Source organism: Myotis lucifugus, unplaced genomic scaffold (genome assembly GCF_000147115.1).
Source record: "Myotis lucifugus unplaced genomic scaffold, Myoluc2.0 scaffold_1, whole genome shotgun sequence".
In the NCBI taxonomy this organism is placed as follows: Eukaryota; Metazoa; Chordata; class Mammalia; order Chiroptera; family Vespertilionidae; genus Myotis; species Myotis lucifugus.
Genome location: NW_005871049.1, coordinates 33,928,069 through 33,951,844, shown reverse-complemented (window position 1 = coordinate 33,951,844; position 23,776 = coordinate 33,928,069). Strand labels below are relative to the sequence as shown.

The following is a 23,776-nucleotide window of genomic DNA, read 5'->3' as shown; positions in this document are numbered from 1 at the left end:
CCAAACTTTCTGATTTTAAAGTTTACAGTAATCAAATGCTACAGTAATCAAAACAGTTGGTTATAAAGACAGATATAACCAATGGAATAGAATAGAGAGCCCATAAATAAACCCTCCCACATAAGGTCAAATGATTTTCATTTTCCACAAAGGTGGCAAGATCATTCACTGGAAGAAAGGAGTCTTTTCAACAAATGGTTTTGAGAAAACTGAATATCCACATGCAAAAGACTCTTATCTTATGTCATGTAAAACTTAACCCAAAATGTATCAAAGACCTGAATATAAAGCTAAAACTACATGTTTTAGAAGAAAACAGGAGAAAAACCTTATAGCATTGGATTTGACAATGATTCTTGGATATGACACAAAAAGCACAGGTAACAAAAGAAAAAATTATGTGTAAATAAACATCAAAATGAACAACTTCTGTGTATAAACCAACATATCTCATAAGGGGCTAATGTTCAGAATATATAGAGAAATCCTAAAACTCAATAACAAAAAAGTGAACAATCTAAAAAAAAATGAGCCAAAGATTTAAATAGGCATTTCTCCAAAGAAGATATACAAATGACATATAAGAACAAGGAATGATGCTCACCATCACTAATCATCAGGAAAATGCAAATCAAAACCACATTGAGATACTCCTTTATATCCATTAGGATTATTATAAAACACAACAGAAAACAAGTCTTGATGAGGATGTGGAGACATTGGAACCCTTGCGCATTGCTGGTGGGAATATAAATGTGCAGCTGCTATTGAAAACAGTACAGTGGTGTCTAAAAGATTAAACATAGAGTTACCATATCACTGATAATTCTACTTTTGGGTATGTATACTAAAGACTTGACAGCAAAGACTTGAACAGTTAATTGTACACATATGCTCATAGCAACGTTATTCACAGCATACAAAATGTGGAAACAACCCAAGTGTCTATTAATGGATGAATGGATAAACAAATGTCATGTATGTGTACAATGGAATATTATTCAGCCTTAAAAACACATGAAATTCTCATACATGCTATAACATGGGTGAACCTTAAAAACATGCTAAGCAAAATAAGCCAGCCCCAATAGTATAGACATTATATGGTTCTATTTGCATGAGGTACCTAAAATAGTCAAACTCATAGAAACAGAAAATAGAATAGAGGTTACTGGCTTGGGGGAGGGAGAATGGGGAGTTACTTAATGGGTACAGCATTTCAACTCGGGGTGATAAAAAGTTCTGGTGACAGTTACATAACAATGGAAATGTACTTAATGCCATTAAACTGTACACTGAAAATGATTAAAAAGGCAAATTTTATGTCATGCATATTTTACCATAATTTTTTAAAAAATGCAGTACTTATTTGATGATAATTGGGGCAGTTGCATTTGCTTTCTGTAAATCCATGAAAGAGAAGCAGCCAAGCTGTGGGTTCTGAGGGGAGCAGCCAGACATTCAAGGCAGGACCTAATTCCTTTGCTTTGGGGTAGGTATTAGAAGAAACTTGTCACAATAGGGCTTCTGAAAAAATAAAATTTTCTTAATGTATTTAGAACATGTTGTATCTCACACCAACAGCATCTTTCAGCCCCAATTTACACACAAGGAAAAGAGTTACAAAGATATACAGCATTATATGCTCTATTGATGATGCATAATTGTTTTAGGAGAGATAATTATCTGGAAATTCCCCCAACTGACTGGGTTTACCTCTGAGTACCAGGAGGAAGTTAAGCCCAAATACAGGCAGGTGTAAGTGGTAAACATTTTATTTTCATTCCCCACCTGAATCCTGCTTCATGTGAGATTAACTCCCTTTAAATCCATGCTATCTTCTTCAGAAACTAAATAACATTGTTTTCTTTAGTATACAACTCAAGTAGTCACAGCCAAGCTTTCCAGCTGTATTATCTATGTTTTGCAACCAAGCAGGGCAGCTCAAAGGGTTTCTAAAACCAGAGAATACTCTAATATGCTGGAAGAGGTAATATCTGCTTTTAAATCCGCAAGCAATTATCTAATTCATTTGGAGAGGAAGAGCTGGAAAGAGAGAGAAGGAAGGAGTATTTGAAAAATGGGAGATTCTTCCATTCCTCTGCTCAATGTAATGTAGGTGTAGGCTAGATATGAACTTGAACTCTTCACCCCGCCCATGATGTGCTCATTTAGAATGTCACAATTGAGTCTGAAACTACTGCAATACATTTCTTTTTCATATTCAGTTCATTTGTTGTATTTAGTTTGCATCTTCTATCCAAATATTTTTTTTTTTGAAAATTGAACCTTTGAGGGGAGACAAAAACAATTTTCTTCAGGAGAAAATTTTTACTCATTTTATTTTGGTAGGGAAGAGAATTAAATGTAATTTCTCTTTGAGATATGTGGTCCCTTAAATTTTAATTATCAGTAACTATATATTATCTTTGGGTACTTTTGCATTAATTTAGCTGTGAGATGGTCAGAGACTGTTAAAACAACAACAAGAACAACAACAACTCCAGTCATACTGCTGGCCATTAATTTGGATGTACAAATTACTACTGGTATTACCATCATCACTTTTAGTTCTACCATCACCGCCAGTGCTGATAGGTAACTTTTGTTGATTACCCGCCATATGCTAGATATTGAGGTAAGAGTTTTTTTTTTTTGTTTGTTTGTTTTATATATATTTTATTGATTTTTTACAGAGAGGAAGGGAGAGGGATAGAGAGTTAGAAACATCGATGAGACAGAAACATCGACCAGCTGCCTCCTGCACACCTCCTACTGGGGATGTGCCCCCAACCAAGGTACATGCCCTTGACCGGAATCGAACCTGGGACCTTTCAGTCCACAGGCCGACGCTCTATCCACTGAGCCAAACCGGTTTGGCATTGAGGTAAGAGTTTTATCTGAATCATTAGAGTTGATCCACAACAGATTCTATAATGTAGGGACTGTTATTCTTATTTTATTGCTGAGGAAACAGATTAAATCATGATTCCAACAAAACCAGTAAATGTTGGAGCTGGAATTTGAACAAAGAAAGGTGCTAGGGAATTGGGTAGGGCTGAGGATGTGTACTGACCTATGGGAAACTGAGAACATGACCTTTTCCTATTTATCATTGTATTTGCCACAACACTGCACATTGTGCTTTAAATGTGGTGGCGTGAGCTTAATTCAAGTTTGTAGAATAAATGAATGAGGAAAACTAAAGGATAATTAACACTGTGTTAATTATCTCCTATTTTAATTTGGAAGTTGTTGCAATGTGGCATTTTATGGACTCATTTTCATGCAATTATATCAGGTAATCTGTTAATATAAGAGGGTGATTGTGGATTTGCATTTGGGGGGTGCATAAGCTAGTACCTGGGAATACTGAAAAACAACATGTTCTAATTGTTTTGTCCTGCCATGACATGGTCGTGAAGATGTGATCTCATCAGAAGTCATTCTGCACATTGCAGAGGGTTTCAAAACTCTAGGATTTACTCAGTATCCTTCAAGTGAGTTGTCTGTACCTCAAAATTATGAAAGCAATTCATAATTATAGCTCATTATCGATCACTAGTCCTGCAGCCACATGAAAGCAAAAACTGTGTCTGACATGCACACCATTCATCCCCTGTGATGAGCATAGTGCTTGACCCATTAATATGTGCCCAATGAAAAAAAAAGATAGATAAAAATGAACACTTGAGCCCTAGCTGGTTTGCTTGATGGTTAGAGGGTCACAGGTTCGATTCCCGGTCAAGGGCATGTAGCCCCAGCCCTGGTCAGGGCATGTGCAGGAGGCAACCAATCAATGTGTCTTTCTCACACAGATGTTCCTCTCTTTTTGTCTCTCCCTCTCCCTCCCACTTTCTCTAAAAATCAATGGAAAAAATATCCTGGGGTGAGAACTAATAACAACAAAAAGAGCACTTGATAAGTCAGATAATAGCTAAGTAAGGTCATGTGAAGGAGACAGGGATGGCCAGCAAAACTCTACAACAACTCATGCAATGGATTAGCAGGGGGGAAAAAAGAATGTATTGATTAGAAGGTGTTATTCAGTGATGGAAGGACAGACAAGGTGACTGAGAAATGACTGTTGCTAGTACCACCCAAATGCTAACCGGCACTGCACATATTCCCCATCTCAATGGCAGGGCTGTTCTTAGGATGGAACGGAAGCTGGAGGGCACAGCCAGCAGACTTTCAGTGTTGTTTTGTCAAGGCGAACCAAACCCACCACTGACGTCCCTGATGCCATTAAATATTCTCTTCATCTTTGTTTTGACTGCATGTCCATCAAACAACTTTTTGACTCCTACCTAGTCTGCTTACACGGAGAGAATGTGCTAATGATATTCATTTCATGATCTTCTGTTCCCCTTGGAGGTGATTTATCATACAAAATCAATAGAGAGATTTGCCTTGAACCTTTGGTGCATGCATAGCACTCTGAGGCCAAAGGTACTGGTTTTAGCCACGAGTGGATTTCCGAGCTTTGTGACAGTTGTACTTTTCACTGACAATTAATACTGGACATTTTGGTATTGTTCTCAGCCCCCTGTACCTCTTGGTTGGGGAGAGCCAGTCTCTTGGGATCTGATAAAAGTGAGTGCCAGAAAAGAGCCAGTTTCTGGATCTTCAAAGAGGAGGGTCAGTTTCATCCATCCAGCCTTTTCCTCAGGCTGATGCTGCTAAACTTTTCCACATGGACCAGGCTGACAACAGGCGAACAAGTATCTGGGGAACCAGCAATCATGGCTGAGTACTCTCGCAGGTATGCCCATTCTCACAGGTATGCTCTCCTACATTTGAGCACCTCCGCTTCAGAGACCTGCCTAACATTAGTAGTTATGTGACTTTTGTGTCTTAGGGTTGTTTTTCTTTTTCTTTTTTTTGTTAATCCTCACCTGAGGATATTTTCCCATTGATATTTAGAGAAAGTGGAAGGGAGGTGGACAGACAGAGAGAAACATCCATATGTGAGAGACATCGATTGGTTGCCCAGGGCTGGGATCGACCCTGCAACCCAGGTACATGCCCTTGACAGAAACCAAACCTGGGTCCCTTCAGTATGTGGGCTGACGCTCTGTCCAGCGGTTCTCAACCTGTGGGTCGAGACCCCTTTGGCAAACGACCCTTTCACAGGGGTCGCCTAAGGCCATCCTGCATATCAGATATTTACATTACGATTCATAACAATAGCAACATTACAGTTATGAAGTAGCAACAAAAATAATTTTATGGTTGGGCCACAACATGAGGAACTGTATTTAAAGGGCCAGAAGGTTGAGAACCAGTGCCACTAAGCCAAACCAGCTGGGGCTCTCAGGGCTTTTTAGTTCTATGACCTTTGGCTACTTTACTTCCTCTAAAACGGATTATTTCTTTTTGCCCTACAATGCACTGATTATTTTGACTCTCTTAATCATTAACTCAGATTGATAGGCAGTAATTTTCATAGTGGTGACTAGAGCCTTTGGTGAACATGGTACAGTGCCAATTCTTACCCATTCTTTAATTTCTAAATATCCTATTGCTATCTAGTTAAATTATGAATAGCTGGACTATGTGTTTCATGTACATTTGGAAGATTAAACCAATGATAGTAAGCTTTTGAAAACTTGAGCTATTCTATAAATGTTACTAATCATAGTATGATTTAAACAGCTAATTTTATTTTCTGGTGAGAAAGAAGAAAGCCTTCTGGACAATTAGTAACCAATGCTCCAACCTTTAGAGAGGGAGGGAGAGGAGGAGGGGGAGAGAGAGAGATTTAGGGAGAAAGGGAAGTGCCATCTGCTCACATGTTATACAGTGTCTTTCCTTAGCTTATTCTACACCAGCTCTAGGATAGAGCTAATAAATATCCTAAATATAAAAATTTGAGTAAAATATTATATTTTTGAGGCATTATGCCATTCAACATTAAGATGTGTTTTAATATAGTGATTGTAAAGTAAAAATTCTGATGTCTACAACATCACACAATTTATGCTCTCTCTTTCCCTATTGTTATCATGTTCCCACATACCTTCTAAGGCAATGCATTTGAAAAAAAACTATTTATTATGAAAATGTCTATGCTCAAAACACCTGTTTTTGAAACCATCAACATTTTGCCATACTTTGTTCATCTATCTTCTCCTTCCCAATCTCCTATTTTTTATTTTGTTGGAGAATTTTAAAGCAATTCACACACATCATGTCATTTCATCCCTAAATAGTTAGTAAACTTCTCCAGGAGAAAGAGATAGAGAGGGAGAGAGAGAGTAGCAGGGGTGGGGGTGGGGGTGGGGGTGAGGGGTGAGGGGGGACGGGGAAGAGAACATTTTCTCATATATCCACAAATTAGCAACAACTACTTAGTATTATCTAATACAGTGATGGCGAACCTTTTGAGCTCGGCATGTGCCTAAAAATGTTTCTTTTTAGTTAGTATTCTATTCAAGATCCAAACAAGTTCTATTTCATTGTGTTTGGTTGTTAAGCTCCACAGAGCCTTGTGAATATCTCATAATTTAGAGTAGCCCCCCCTCCTCCTCTTCTCTCCCTGCCATGTACTTAGGTTCTTAAATTCTAGATTTGGCTTGAGGTGTTTAACTTTATCTTCTATTCCCTGAATTTCCTGTAGACTAAAGTTAGATTTAAAGGCTTAAATTTAGATTTAGGTTTTTTTTCTGTCTTTTTTTTTTTAAAGATATTTCAAGGATGGGTCTCAATTTTCCAGCTTGTCTAAAATGCCTTCACATTGCATCATATCACAATGCCTGTATGATTCATTTTTAATGATGCTAAAATTGATCAGTGAGTTCAGATGACAGTACAGATTGAAAATTTTATTGTTTTTCATTCCCAGTTCATCTGATGCTTTTACCTTCCAATGATGAGCAGTTAGTGCACGAGGGGTTGTGCACGAGGGGTTGAAAAATAGTGATTTTTCTAATTCTTTCTCTTTGAATTCCTTATCTCAGAATCTCTGTTAAAAACTTTCAAGCACTAGGACTCTGTGGATACCTTAAAATGTATATTATACAGAAAACCAAGAAAAATACTTGTTTCCCTTTAAAATGCCATTTTTCAGAGAAGTGAATTGGTATCCTAGCAACTGCCAATGGTGTACAGTGGTTTTTATTCTTTCTTTTACCTCTTGAGCTTTAAAAGCATCATTATGAATCTCTATATTGTACATTTAAATTAATTGGATCATTTTCTCATTTTGAAAATTGAGAAAGCCTTCTGGAAAATTAGTAACCAATGTTCCAACCTTTAGAGAGAGAGGGAGAGGAAGAGGGAGAGAGAGAGATTTGTCCCATCTATGGTAAGTGGGAACCTCTTTCCAGGTCCTTTTGACACGATCTCCGTCAGCCTCTGACAGCTTCCTTTCTTTCCTTGTTTTCTAGAGCAACAAAATGTCCCAGCTCATTTTCTACATCTTTCCCACAACTGAAATCACACATTCTTCAAGGAGCCTTAGTTCCATTTAGTGGAGAATCCTATTGAGACACCACAGTTGAGCATCAGATGTGCTCACTGAGATGGGATTGAAAATGTTTCTAGGCCTTTACTGTGGACACAGCTAGAAAATTGGTAGTAGTTTTAGAAAAAAGTTGAATTACATTGACATTTACAATTCAATTGTAAGAATATAGGGTGCTTATTTTGTTGATTTTCTATTTGGGTCTCTTTTAATATATGCAGCAAACTTTCTTTCTTTATAACATTAACCTACTTTTAAATCTGTGTACCTGAAAGAAAGGTAAACTAAAAAAAAATTTTTGTCAGAGTTAAATAGGTCTATTAGATCTTCATTATTGATCACAGGGTTTAGGTTAGTATACACGGCTGCATTAATTTTGGTCCACCCTTTATTTCTTGCATGGAGAGAACTATGCTAAGCTGTCCTATTATTGGGGTGTTTCTGTCAGTTTCTCCTTGCATTTCCAGCAGTTTCTACCTTTGAAAGTTGTTTTTCTAGAGATTGCGGTCTTTAGTCACTATAAGGTATTTTTTGACCTTTATAAAAATCTTTTAAGCTTTTTTCAAAACCTCATTCTACCTGGTTTCATATTAAAATCTCAACGCTGCTTCTTTATTACTTGGATTTGCCTGGTATATCTGTGCTTATTATTTATTCCTTTAATGTTTCTGTGTCATTTTAATTCAGGTGAGTCTCATATATAGCAGAGTTAGATTTGCTTTATTGGTCAATCTGAATTAATTATTTTATTTTTTCCATCAGCATTTATTTCCTCTATGCATTCTTCTGTCTCCACCCACCCACCTGCCCTCCACAATCACCACACTGTTGACCATGTCCATGAGTTCTCTTTTTTTTTCTTTTTTTACTCAATCCTTCCACCCCTCTAGTACCCTCCCCCCAACCAGAGTTGTCTGCCTGCTCTCTACCTATGAGTCTGTCTCTTTTTTGCTTGGTAGTTCAATTTGTTCATTAAATTCCACCTATGAGTGAAATCATATGGTACTTGTCTTTCTCTGACTGGCTTATTTCACTTAGTATGATGTTCTCCAGGTCCATCTAAGCCAGTGGTTCTCAACCTTCTGGCCCTTTAAATACAGTTCCCCATGTTGTGACCCAACCATAAAATTATTTTTGTTGCTACTTCATAACTGTAATGTTGCTACTGTTATGAATCGTAATGTAAATATCTGATATGCAGGATGGTCTTAGGCGACCCCTGTGAAAGTGTCGCTTGACCACCAAAGGGGTTGCAACCCACAGGTTGAGAACTGCTGATTATTCTAAGCTATCAAAAAGGGTGAAATTTTCTTGCTTTTTATAGCAGATTAGTATTCCATTGTGTAAACGTACCACAGCTTTTTTTTCTTTTGATAAATTCCCAGAAGTGGGATTTCTGGGTCATAAGACAGTTCCATTTGTAATTTTTTGAGGAAACTCCATAGTATGTTTCCCATAGTGGCTGCACCAGTCTGCATTCCCACCAACAGTGACTAGGGTTCTGTTTTCTCCATATCCTCACCAACACTTGTTTTTGTTGGTTTACAGATGGCAGCCATTCTGACAGGTGTGAAGTGATATCTCAATCTCGGTATATTTTCAAGCAAAGATACTGTGGAAAATGCAGCTCCTTATTTCTGGCATCACACCATATGGATTTGTATTATTTCCAGTAGAACAGCAGTATTTAAATGGTAGAATCTGGAACAAAACTATCTGCTGCAAACTTGTATGCAACTCAGACAAGAAAGCATAGGCAAAAAGCATGAATGTGTATCATTGGTTCTGGATGACTTGGGTCTAGAACAAGACCAGAAAAGTAATCTGCCTTTCTTGTTTTAGAGATTGGTCTGGAAAGTTAAGCTCCTCCCGAGATTATCTTGCTATGATAATCTTTGTAATGGACCTAAAGGACAGGCCATCTTAATTTAGAAATTGACTAACAGGCATCACAATGGGCAGTGGAGGCTCAATAGAAAGAGCTATGCATGACACCATAAAAAGGGAAAGATCTTAGCCAAATACCACTGGGTTGTTGATTAGACAAAAACAGAATTCTGGAAATCTAAGCTGTTCAAAGTTATCTCCTAGATCTCAAATTTAATAGGAAGAAATCTAACCGAATGGATAAAAAAGAAGATATAATTGTAAGAAAATAAATTGTAGAGGAAGAATTTAGCCGTGGAGGCTGCAGGGGAACATGGGCGTGCTTATTTGGCATGTCCCAAACCCAAACAGAGATAGTTAAGTTCCAAGTTGCTCTCAAACTCTAATTCTGACGGATGACCTTAAGGTTGCCCAAAACGTATCTACTGTGAATGTAAGGGACTGCTTATTGTTCAGCAGCTGAGTCACTATACTTCCCAGAGTTTGGAACAGGGCCAGTCAGGACCCACTAACAGAGCAGCTTAGGACATTACAAGGACACTTAGGGGGAACATTGGCTTTTGCATTTAACTATTGCCTGCCTGTGAGTGATTAAAACCAAATTCCAAGCCCAATAATGCAAACTGGGACCAGTCTTGCTCACTTAGAACTGATTCCCAGTATTTTCTAACTTTTATTCCAGGACCCCGAAAATCTTTCTTATTTATTTATTTATTTATTTATTTATTTATTTATTTATTTATTTTTGCTGTGCTTATTCTTGTTCCCCACCTGTGGGTGGTCACTGGATTTTTAAGGCAAGCCGAGGGCAGTCTTACAGGCACTTTGTTAAAGAATGGGTAAGGTGGACATTATTCTTATGTCCATGACCAGAAAAATTCTACTGAATTTGTTTCATCAATGCCATCTCTCTGAGGCCACAGAGATAATTGAAGGATCCTCAAATTCTATTAATTTTGTAGCTTTCTTGGAAGTAGAAAGGTATCAATTGTCAGTGAAAAGTAAACATTAAGATGAATTCATAATTAGGCTAACATACAGTTAAAATTTAATTTACTTCTTGTAGAGAGCACCTAGGAAAGGCCCCTGAGCTGATTGTCATCTGAATCCAGCAGTGACCACCAGAACCATGCCCTGGAAACATACCTTGCCAGAGGCAGGTGTGTTGTCAGCCTGACCTTCAGTTCAGGCGCCAGAGGGTGGGTTTCATTATCTAATCTAGCCAACCGCCAGGAACAAACACGATTATCCAGGCCCACTCAGAAGTGATGATTACAAAGAAGTCACAAGAATACACATAATCTCCTTTGTCTTGGGCTTTAGTTAAACTTCCTGGTATTTTGCTGTATAAAATAAATGCGCTGAATCGGCTCTGGGTCACTGTCTCTCCATCAGAGGACAGCTGTCCCAGCTTTTTCCTTCTATCTCTGTGTCTGTCTCTTTCTTTCATTTTCTCAATTCCCAGCCACCCCTACTCAGGAACTGGATCACTCTCTAGTAGCACTCGATGCAGAAAAGAGAGAAATAGTTATATTTCTGTCATATGAACCCCAAAAGGCATATACTTATGTGTGTGAATGTATATCAATATGAATACATATATTTTAAGAAAGAACAAAGTAAATGGAAAAGACAGAGCGTTTTGTCTGGCATATAAGAGAAGAAAAATAAATCTGTTAGCTCTGATTCCATCATGACTTGGGTCAAATGGCCACTGTAGGGAAGATGTCCAATTTACTCAGCTGAGAATATGGAACTAAAACTATGTTTATCATAGATACTTAAGTTTGTCTTCAACTGTCTCAATTGTTGACAACTCAGAAAGCACAGAGTAAGATCTGAAAGGACAATGTGATTCTTTATTTGTTTTTACATTTTTCTCAACCTCGTTGTTGAGCTCCAGAGAGATGAATTAGCATAGCCCTCGGGCATTGCTTCTGCCTGAGAAAATAAATGACGGATCAAGTCAGCTCTAATACACTCAGAGAATGGCAAAGCATCTCTGAATGACTGCTTAATTTAAAGATCCGGCTTGAATGGCAAGGAAGGTCTCTGCAGAGTTGCCGGGGGGAGTAGCAGGACAATCTGACTTTGTACCTTTCCTCGTTGTAAGACTAGGTTGCAGGGGAAGGTGGGAAGCTGGCCATGACTCTCCCGAGAGAATGTGGGAGAACCTCACTCCTTGTGCAGAAGGCTCTGGCCTTTACAGCAGCACCACTTACACATCATTTGTTTGAAAAAGACAACATCACATCCTCAGATGGTCTTTCAAATAACGCAGCTCCTAGTGTGGCACTTCCTTTCATGTCAGCTGATGGGAGAAATTGGAAAAGCCTGTGTTCTGTGAGTACATTTGGAGAAAGGAAGCAATGGGAAGAAGGCAAGACCTGCCCAAAGCAGAGGAGGAGACCAGGAATTATGTCGGGTGCCTAGCTCTGTGAATGTTCCATAATTCAGGGTGGCATTAATCTTGAGGAAGGAATTTAAATAGCAGCTGAAGCAGTTAGGTATTGAGATGGGGTTTTAAAATAAAGATTTTAAAAAAAGTTTTGCACAATCGCAAGATGACAAGCGGAGGGGCCAAGATTGGCACATTGAGGACAGTAAGCAGACGCTTCTTAAAAGAATTTATGATGCTGGTTGGAAGAGACATGTTTGCCTATCTTACTACTTTTATTCGTTCTTACACATGATATTTGCGATTCTGCAGAAGTCTTCTTTTTGGACTATAAAGGAGTACTATAAATGACTTTAGCAAATTCATGAATTCTAAGGAGGGAAGGGGTAAGAAGGAGAAAAAAAATAGGAGATTCTGTTTCTTTCATTTAGCATCGTGACACAAAAAAAGACACTCCATATGTGCATGATTTAAGAAGAGTTTTCCACTTTAAATCTGTCCTTACCCTACCCAACACAGCGCCATGGAAAAGCACTTTGCTTCTATCTGAACAGCACGAAGGGATGTTGGACTTATTACACAGCTCAAATCCTATTTATTCTCTCTGGGCCCCGTATCCTCCCCACTGTACCCTTTGCCTCTGTGCACCGGAGGATGGAATGAGTTCTGGAGAGAACTTCTCCACCAGATATGGCTTTAATGTCTTCTTGCCTTTTAAGTAGGAAGCTGACAGAGTTTGGAAATTGCCAGGTAAGAAAAATTCTCACTTTGGGTGTTCCTTCTTTTTCTCCTTAGGATGTTCGAAGAGAGCATTCCATATCTTGTTTGACTATCATGTGGACCACAGATCTGACAGTCCATCAGAATGAATTACCCAAAATGCATTACACAAACTATCTTCCTGGCGGCCAAGCTTCCCCATGAGGTGGACTTCGTGCAGCCAAGGAGGGGTTGGTAAAGCGAGTGAGCGCTCAATGTGCTTGCTCTTTGAAAGCGTGTGGGCAGAGAAGTGAATAGGGAGCCAGGGTTCTCCATTCATTTATTCATTCAACAAATATTTATTGAGCACCTCCTACATGCCAAACACTTTTTCTAGCAGTCGTAACTCCAAAAATCAACAAAATCCCTGTGTTTTCTAGTGGGGCAGATAGATGAGAAATACTATACCCCCCGCCCCCCCACACACACATTAGATACCTTGTTATATAGTGATGGATGCTGAGGAGAAAACAAAGCAGGGAGGGGGGATTGGATGTGTGTAAGCATGAGAATCCATGTGTTTGTGAATTGTTGCAGATAATACGTAGGGTGACCACAGAAGGCATTACTAAGAAGATGATTTTTTGAGTAAGAACCTGAAGGAAGTGAGGAAAGGAGACGTAAGATTTCTGAGGCTGGAGGATTCTAAGTAGAAGGAATAGCAAGTGCAAAGGCCCTGGGGCAGGATAGTGCCTGGCCAGGTGGAAGAATAGTGAGGGCAGAGTGCCTAGAGAAAAGTAAGCTGGGGGTGAAACGTAAGAGAAGAGGTTGGAGGGGCCACAACAGGAGTCAGATCATTTATGGTACAGATAAGGACTTTGGTTCTTACCCTTAGAGAGATGGTAGCTACTGAAAGGTTTTGAATGGAGGAGAGGCCTGATCTCCATTTTAAGTGGACTATGTCGAGAATAAACAGAAGGGGGAAAGGGCAAAAGCAGAGAGATAAGTTAGAAGACAAGTGCAACAATGCGACTGAATTTGTCAGGGAAATGAGTAGCAGTTTATAGGGTGTTTAAGGTCTGTAACATATCCTTTACAAACTGGGTTTCAACTACCAGAGCCAAAAATTGCCTAAGCACTTCTCTGTTTACCCAGAATCAGGCTGGCACAGAAAAGCAGGTGGAAAATCGTTCCAAGCACAAGTGCACAAAACAGCGAGCTTCCCCCCTTCTTGGCACAGGTCTCCCGTAAAGAATTCTTAGGTTTACTTTGTTGGACATTTGTGGTTCTTTCCTCTAACTGCTTTAAAAAAACCCTGCAGCCTGCATTTCCTTTCTCACTTTCTTACTAAAACAGCAATTGACATTTATTTAGGAGCTTTGCCCATTCTAACAATTAAAGTTTATAGGAAATTAAACAACCCTCTCATATACTAGACTGGGTCCTGGAATAGAAAATAGGCATTAGTAAAAACATTGAACATTGGTGAAATCCGAATAAAGTCTGTACTTTAGGTAATCATATTTTACCAATGTTAATTACTAGTTCCAATGTACAAACATATGATGTTAACATTAGAAGAAGTGAGGTGAAGGGTATATGTGAACTTTCTGCACTATCTTTGCAACTTTTCTGTAGATTTTGTAAAAAATAAAACAATTATTTTTAAAAGCCCTCTCAAAGGGAAAAGAAAACACAAGAGTAAAAAAACAAGTGAAAGAAATTTTTTCAGAGATCATTTAGTAATTTTTGTCCACAATTAAACAGAAGGTGTAATTACCCAGTGTATAGTTAGGAAACATTCTTTCTTTTTCATTATTTCATTTAGATTAAGCTGCATTTCAAACACTTCACTTACCTCCTGCATTAAAGGCATATGTATTACATTCACTCTTAGGGATCTATTTTGCTTAGAAAATAGATATTTTTCAAAACGATTTACCAGTGAAAACCCTTGTCACTTGTTCATTTCCTTTCTTTCTGCCTCCCTCCAATCCCTACCTTGACTCTTCAGTCTTGCTCTGCAGCATGCCTTCACTACACAAATGCCACTGAACGCGATGGTCCTTGACCTAGACCCCCATTTTCTTTTTTCCTTTAACCCAAATACACCCTTTCTTTGTTTGCTGTTCTGAAGCACTGAGGAAAGAAATTTGCCATCTTGTTAAAAGAAAAAATCTGATCTTCTCAATGTCTGATTGTTTAGACCAGGAACGATGAATGCAAATGTCCCTACGGCCACACAAGCCTTGTAACAGGTGTGAGGCAGTTAGAGTAATGGGTAAAAATACTCTGGCATAGCCTACTTGGCCCTAAGATGGGTCTTATTTTGATTATTCCTGGGAAGTTGTGTCTTTTCTAGAACCTCAATGGAAGCTTGAATCTATTTCCAAGCACAGTGCTTCGGAAATACCCGTTATAGTTTAGTCATGTAATGTGGGAAAATGTGGCCAATTGCATGCAGTTTGAAGTAGTAAGCAGATAGGAATAAACATTTTTGTTTCTCTATCAGGTGGAGCAAAGATTGATGAAAGTTTAATGCAGCTGCAAATCACACAATAATACTGTGCAGTCTTCAGGAGTATTTCTTGGTCAGTAAGGCAGGACTGCATTTAAATTATCACAGAAAGATGACAGGCGTGACTTTAACCATAAAGCTCTAGGAAGGAACTCAGCTGCTTACTGGGTAACAAATTCCTATGTCTTATGATGCATTAGCCTAAGAAAGTTCTTTCTAGAGGGTACTTTCAATTTCCACTGTTGTAAATTAAGCCCACGATAAATAGCTAAAATGAATACCGGCAGATTAATATTACTAATGTTCCAGGGAAACTCTAATGAAATGTTTAAGATGCAAAGGATTAGGCCAAATTACTAACTGATGTAAGCAGCCAGTATCAGGGCCACGTGCGCATACAAAAGACATTAAGAGCCCAGCCTGTGTGGCTCAGTGGTTGAGTGTCAGGACACATGCCGGGGTTGCAGGCTCAATCCCCAGTGTGAGGTGTGCAGGAGGCAGCCAATCAATGATTCTCTCTCATCATTGGTGTTTCTATCTCTCCCTTCCTCTCTAAAATCAATAAAAATATATTATAAAAAAATTAGGAGATGGAGCATGTGGAGATGGCCTCCACTCCTTCATGTCCGGGGATCTGACAGGTAAAGAATGACATCTTTCTGGACCCTCTCAGCAAAACAAATAGCACACATGTAACTTGCTGAATACATTTTCTACAGGAGCTGGGACACTCCTCAATACCGGGGCCTCTCCTACGATGCCCCAGCCACCTGTTTCAGAGCTCTACCAAGCCACAGCCATTAACCAGACAGACATGCCCTCCCCACACCACCAAACCACCAAGGATGGTGCTGAAAAGGTTCACGTGCAACAGTCAACTCCTGTCTTCGGAAAGCATCACGGCCAGCCTGCACTTCCCCCATAACCTTCTGCTAAAAGCAGATTAGGCTGCTGGGATAAATCCACCTTATCCAATTTCAGTTCTTGCTTTACACACTCTATTCCATGGGGAAAAGGCTATTGTCACAGGATGGAATGGAAGTGAACCAGCACAATAGCCCTTTTATGCCCAAAGATGGATATTTAAAGTGTTCGGAGGTGGAAAGGTTAGTGCTTATTTAAGGAACAAACGGGGCTCCCGCGCATGTCACAGTTCCGGGTATAAGGGAAATGCATTTCCTCACGATTCTGCACAGCACAGCCGGGGGAGGAAAAAAGCCAAGCCCTTCTGTCACCTTGTCCTTGCTTATACAGACGGGAGCAAGGCTGAGCGTGGGGGACTGTGAGGGATGTTATCACGGACATCAGGTCACCCTTATCGATGCAGGAGCATGACAGGCATGTTCATTCTCTACAAGCTCTCATGGTCATCTCACTAACCTCAAATAAAAATATTTTTCCGGTATATGAAAAATTCACTTGGGGGGTCAACAGTGGCCAAGAATTTTTAGGTGGAGCTATAGGGGCTGAGGGCTGAATGCTCACCCCTTGCAATTTCTAAAAATGTTGAACATTGCCCTAACCGGTTTGGCTCAGTGGATAGAGCATTGGCCTGCGGACTGAAGAGTCCCAGGTTCGATTCTGGTCAAGGGCATGTACTTTGGTTGCGGGCACATCCCCAGTGGTGGGTGTGCAGGAGGCAGCTGATCGATGTTTCTCTCTCATTGATGTTTCAAACTCTCTATCCCTCTCCCTTCCTCTCTGTAAAAAATCAGTAAAATATATTTTTTAAAAAAAGGTTGAACATTCATCTAGCCAAGGTGACTTAAGCTAACGTGACTTTCCTGCTGGGCAAAGGAGTGAGGGTTTCAGCAGCCCCTCCCACCTCCTGAGGCTGGGAGAGATGGACGCACTAAAGCAAGAGCAGGGTTCACGCAGGCGCTCCTCACCTCTCCCCAGGCAGCAGGTGGGGGCTCCACGGGAGGGTAGTACTTGGGCACATCCCAGGCCACAGCCGCCATGAACCACTTGAAGTCCTTGCACTTGAGCTGTTTGCGCAACTCCTTCTGGGCGGAGATGTCCCCCGTGGAGAGGTGCCTGTACTCCGGGCGACGCTGGTAAATGTACTCGGCAAATTCGTCCATCCAGGTCTCCGCCACCCGCTTCAGGTTCTGTGCAGCAGAAAAGATGGTCATTTATTGGTCTATGCACTCAAAGGCTGAGCTCAGTTGCACTAGAAGTTGAAGAGAGAAAAGGGAAAGAAATCAGACAGCCTCAGGCAGCTCCGGTTGGTGGCTTATTAACAATGTGTTTTCATAACTGCATGGAGTATGATATGATTAGCCCAAGGCTTTGCATACATTCCCGCTCTGGCATGGGGGTCAGTTGCCAATCAGATAATTCATTGGAGCCCGTAAAAATTCAGTTTACAATTGTATCAACTTTCTCATCCCTCCCGCTACTTCATAATTATAAAAATTCTTTATTTTTCACATAGAACTAAGGCAGGTGAAACTGGAGATAATGAAGTTCCTCTTACGCATCACTTTGCTTTAAGCATTTCAAGGAACAGTTAGAGATTTTGCTTAGAAGGAGGACAAACAAGCTGATAACCACTATAGAGAGAAGGCAGCATCGCTCAATGCAAGGCCAGGTGTTCTGATGATATTTTCTATGTGTGACAGGATGCCAGGCAGAATCTAGTAAATTACTGCACAATGAAGCCGGGCGAAGGGAAGCGCCAAGTACCTACTCTTCTTCATTGGGGTGAAGGAAGGTTGATGGTGGGGAAATAAGCACCCCGTGTAGGGGCGGGAGTGTGTGTGCGTTCAGGGTAAGAAGCTCAGCCCTTTGGTCAGTTTTGAGATTGAGCGAGTTATTTGATTCCAGGCCTCAGATTCCTCACTTAAAGAAAGTACATAGAGTAATCTGCACCGACATCATGGGAGTGGTCGTAGGATTAAATAAAGTAACCTGTAAAGTGCTCAGAATAGTACCTGGCACACAGTAGGTATTAGGAATAGTAGAGCTATTATTACTTGAAAGAGTGTAGCATAATCAGAGAGCCTGGGTGCTGGGCTTGGCCACAGCTGAACTGCGCTGTTCCTGTGTCTGTGGGAAGGGCGTTAGCTGAGATGAGATGCTCTATGCCATTCCTTCAGCTCTATGATGCTACGTGGCAGAGAAAGCAACCGCATTGTCTTGAAGAGATGCTCCAGCTTGCAGCACAGTTTCATAGGCTGGTGTCCCATAGGCTATGGTTCTCTTTGTTTTGTGTTCAAATTCCTTCACTTAAGTATCCAGCTGGCGTGAACATTGACCCTTTCCAGGTTTTCATTTGCATTAGAAGATAAAATGAACAGAATAGCTGGGAACTTTAAGAAGATCCAGACACGTGTAAAAGTAAAGTAAAAACTAGTGATATTTTGTGCTAGCTGGTTTGGCTCAGTGGATAGAGTGTTGGCCTGTGGACCAAAGAGTCCCTGGTTCGATTCCGGTCAAGGGCACTTACCACGGTTGCAGACTCTTCCCCAGCCCGGGCCCCAGGGGTGTGTGTGCTGGAGGCAACAAATCTATGTGTTTCTCTCACATTGATGTTTCTCTCTATCTTTCCCTCTCTCTTCCACTCTCTCTCAAAGGTCAATGGAAAAATATCCTTGGGTGAGGATTAACAAAAACAAACAAAACAAACAAACAAACAAACAAACAAAACTAGTGATAATTAGGAAAATCACTTTATCTTAAAAATTGCTACAAAATTCTGATTAAGGCCTGGAACTATGCCCAGGGGTCTGCTGGATTTGGAGACACAGTCTTCAAATATTTTATTCCTAATGGGATCGTTTACTTTTCTTGTTCTGTCCTGCCAACTCCACATTCAGCATCTCCTTGGGCCTCTCCCCCATCTGACCTCCTCGCCCCCTCATGGATTCCTTGGTTAGTTATGACCAATGGTGGTCACAGAATAGGGCTCAATTAATACAGCAACATGCAGAAAAGAGACAATGCTACAAAGACTACTCTGATTTCTTGGTTGCCTCCGTGTCCCTTTTTTTCTAATATTCCTGTATCAAAAGTATAAGACTTGTTCTTCAATGAATTATTTGCCATTGTTGTGCTGCCTATCATCCCATTGGCATTGCCTTGTCTATAACACTTCCCACTCCCCTGCTTATACACCGTCCACGTGAATGGCCAAATAATATCATTGTGAAGTCATTATTCTGGAAATAACAATACTTCTGCACAGAAAAACTAACCACAAATAAAATGAAAAGGAAGCCAACTGAATGGGAGAACATATTTGGCAATGATACATCTAATAAGGGGTAATTTCTAAGATATATATAAGGAATTCATACAACTTAACAAAAGTAAGACAAAGAATCCAATTAAAAAAATGGGCAAAGGATCTAAATAGACATACAAATGCCCAAGGGACATGAAAAAATGCTCAAAGTCACTCATCATCAGAGAGATGCAAGTTAAAATGCCAATGAGGCATCACCTCACACCTGTCAGAATGGCTACCATCAACAAATCAACAAATGACAAATGCTGGCAAGGATATGAAAAAAAGGGAACCCTAGTACACTGCTGGTGGGAATGCAGACTGGTGCAGCCACTGTGCAAAACAGTATGAATTTTACTCAAAAAAATTAAATATGGAACTGTCATTTGACCCAGTGATCCTACTTCTAGAAATATATACTAAGAAACCAGAAACACCAATCAGAAAGAATATATGCACCCCAATGTGCATAACAGCACAATTTATAATAGCTAAGGTCTGGAAATAGCCCAAGTGCCCATTAGTAGATGAGTGCATAAAAAAGCTGTGATACATTTACATCATGAAATACTATGCAGTTGTAAAAAATAACAGCATGGAGGGACCTGGAGAATATTATGTTAAGTGAAACAAGCCAGTCAGAGAAAGACAAGTACCACATGATCTCACTCATATGTGGAATCTAATGAACAAAATAAACTGATAAACAAAATAGATTCAGAGACATAGAAGCATGGAACAGATTGACAAATCTCAGAGGGAAGGTGTGGGTGGGTGTGGATGGGTGAGGAGAGATTAACAAAAGAACTTATTTGCATAACCCATGGACACAGACAATTATGTGGTGAAGGCCTGGGGGGAGGAAGATGTGGGTTGGAGGGGGTCAATGGGAAAAAAGGGGGAAATATGTAAAACTTTCAACAATAAAGATAAATGAAAACACACACATATATAATAAAAACCCCAATACACTATGTTAATTTGCCACTGTTATCATGAATTAGCACTTTGTTTTTGGGAGAACATTGGAACCACAGCTGAGAAATATTACAAGCAGTTACAAGAAGAGTTTCCTGGGTCTTTTCTTGATTATAGAATAAAGTCATCCACTCCAGGAAATAGGATAGTCATATACACATTTGAGTTCACTGGCATCTTTACATAGGAACACATATACACACATTCAAATATATGGAGGCAACAGGGTAGGGGCAAAGCTATATTCCTCACTTAAACATTCATTGCTGTGTACACATTTAAAGAATCATGCAACTGAGACATCCCAATAATATCTCTTGCTAGAGGTGGTAAAAATCTTATATAATAAAAGACTAATATGCTAAGTGTCTGGTCGTCTGTTCAACCAATCAAAGTGTAATATGCTAATGATATGCTAAGGCCGCTCAACTCACTATGATGTGCACTGACCACCAGGGGGAAGATGCTTCGACTGGTAGGTTAGCTTGCTGCTGGGGTCCAGCCAATCGGGACTGAGTGAGGAGAGGGCCTAATCCATCAGTCAGACATCCCCTGAGGCTCCTGGACTGTGTTTCTTTAACCATAGTTTCTGCTGCTTCAATGCCCTTCTCCCTCCTGTTCCTCTAATTGCCACCACTCTGACACTCTCTCCTTAGTACTCCCAATTAGAGTTGCCAGATAAAATGTGGGGCACATAGTCAAAGTTGAATTTCCAATGAACAACAAATAATTATTAACTATAAGTATAATTAATACATGTATTACTATCACCTGTGTTAAATCAATTAAGCAAGCAGGCCTCTAGATGGAGGTGGCTAATACCATGGCGGCATACCTACACAATCCAAAATCTAAGCCTGCAAATGTCTCAAAATCAAAACACTCATGACAACCAATCACAAACAGCCAACTAGGCATAGCCAAGCAAATAATTTCTTTTCTTTACTTAACTTTAAAGTTTAAATAAACTTTAAACATTTTAAATATGCCTCAGTTGATCTTTTAACACATGGCACATACTTATACTGAAAAAATTATTTGCTTATCTGAAATTCAAATTTAGCTGGGTGTCCTATATTTTTGTTTGCTAAACCTGGCAACCCTATTTCCGATATACATAAAATGGATAGAATGTGTGCTCCATGAATGTGTTCGACTGTATATGTAGAATCTGGCATATTTTGTTGCTGTTGCCAATGCATAGTGAATTATTTCTTCTGTGGAAATTATTCCAGGGAAGCTTCAAGCGCTCTGCAGAGAAGTCGGCTATAACACACAGTTGATCTAAATATGCTGCCCACAATCCCACTGCTTTTCTGTTGCTCCCCGGTGGGAACCTGCTGGCCCCCTATCAGTGAAGCAAGCAGGGAAGCAGCCATATAGTTTAAGATAACAGCAGTGCTAAGTGGTAGCTGGAGGCCAGGGCTCAGCATGGCTAGAGGGGACAACGTAGGGCTTACTGTTAACATCAGTCTGAAAATAAGGTGAAGGCTTTCTGTCTCTGCACATCTGGGCTGGATTCCATTCAGGCCCTGAGTGTATGTGGACAAAGGGGATTGGAGGAGAGGGCCCAATCCCATTCAAGATGGATCCAGGAAGTTTTGACCTGCTAGGGTTATTCTCAGCATGGAAGTCATGGAAGTTTGAGAAAGATAGTTGCTGGAGCTGAAGAATACATTTTGTTTTTTGTATAGAAAGCAAATGAAGGATTTCTCTATTTTTTAAAAGCAGCAGACCGTCATACTTTTGAAATCATAAATGAAATAAAAACTGTTATTCTGAGCACCTTTTATGCATAAGACATTGATAACATCATCTATTTTTATATCACCCTTCTGTGCTTTCATGCATATCACAAATATTCCCCTACTGAACCGAAACTGATATTAAACTCTCCTTTCTTTGTGTTGCTCAAATATTTATTAACACATTCAGCTTTATATTAGAAGTCTTTAGAATTCAGGCTCTGTTTGCTCTGCACTACTCAACACTAAATTTTTCCTTAATTCTCATAATCATCAGGTCTTTGAATTGATATTTTGCCAGGAACATTAAGTCACATGTCTACTTCAGTGCCTAGGAACAGATTTCCAGCTCTGACTGATCATCTTTATTGTGCAGCAGGAGGAAAATAGATAGTTCCATTACACCTGCTGGTTCATGAAACCGCATAAATCATCCACTAATTATTTCTTTTTGCCAGCAACATTTTAGATCCTACTGTTTGATTATTTCAAAAACACAATCCTCATTCAGTTTCTCAGCATTTTATCTGGGAGTCGATTGTTTCTTGGGCTATGAGGTTGTCCCCTGCATGTGTATTACCTGGGCCATCTTACCTTCGTCGCCTGTTTCTATTTCTCTCTGCAGGGTGCAATCACTGCATGCGCACTGGCGTGACCCCAATCCCTACACTGTGCTTGTGTCAATATTAAGCTATTGTATTATGGCGGATTTAGTAATAGATTTCTCTTTCTTCAGCTATCCCTCCCCCCTCCCCCCTGCTCTTTTTTTTTTTGGTTTGGAGCATTCCACCCAGCTATTGCTGATAGCTAGCAAAGCCAATCTCACACAGAAAGAGTTGATTTGTCACAGTCACTCCTCCAGCAAGGAATTGCATCACTCTCCCCTGACTTTCAAAATTCTGCTTTGATTTAAATGCATTTCTTCTCTCTTCTTTGAAGCCTAAGAGTACTTTATTAGCTCCAGAGCCCCACCCCAAAGCCCTCCCATCATTGATAGTATGATAATGTCATCATGGATACATCTCAAAAGAGAATCTCTTTAGGAGAACCTCCACCTCACTACAATTATTCAGCACTGCGCTATTCTTCTCTGATCTAAAGACTTCTTTGAAATCCATGGGAAGCCTTCAGCATAAAGAGAGATGGCTAATCCAGTACTAAAAAGGGAGCCTGCTCCGACAGGCAATTTCCTCTCTCTTCTTCTTAAGGCGGTGTGAGCTGTTTGCAAGTGATTACATGCTTTTGGCTGTCTTGATGTAATTTAATTATATCTCTATTATATTTTTTGACCAAATACTTTCGATATTTATGGTAGTATGTCTGATGGTATTTAATATAGCCAAATGATTTAACTACATACCTTATTTAAAAGTGCATTTAAGCCTAATTTTAAAAATAGTTTTTTGAGGAATAATAATAAACAATAAACTGCTCATATTTATAGTGTACAATTTGGTGCATTTTGACATATGTATACATTAGTGAAACCATCATTGATAAACTCACATGACATTTAACAAAAAAAAGGATAACTGAAAAGACAGAATTGGGCAACAAAGATGAAAGAGAAGCAAAAAATCAAAAAGGGATAATGCTGGAAGTGAGATTCAAATAGAATTTCCAGAAGAAATGACTGACCCTGAGAATGTCGACATTGCTGCCAGTTGAGTGACTGTCAATTTGCGGCCAGAAACCTAGTGAGGACTCATTTATTGCCATAAAGGAGGAAAGCGCTTGTGATGAAAAGGATGAAGATGCCTTCCTAAATTGGAACTCCAGACCCATTAACACTAACACCCCAGGCCCCCTTCCCTCAGTCCCTGGCAACCACCATTCTACTTTCTGTCTCTAT

The 23,776-nt window shown here is 39.8% G+C and overlaps 1 protein-coding gene across 1 annotated transcript in view; it reads right to left on the bottom strand.

The window, feature by feature from the left end:
* The window catches only part of GALNTL6 (polypeptide N-acetylgalactosaminyltransferase like 6), a 915,183-nt gene that overhangs the window by 43,159 nt on the left and 848,248 nt on the right, over positions 1 to 23,776 (bottom strand). The window contains exon 9 of the mRNA XM_023753492.1: positions 16,860 to 17,081. Within this exon, the coding sequence (XP_023609260.1) occupies positions 16,860 to 17,081 (222 nt within the window). The remainder of the gene's footprint in view (positions 1 to 16,859; positions 17,082 to 23,776) is intronic.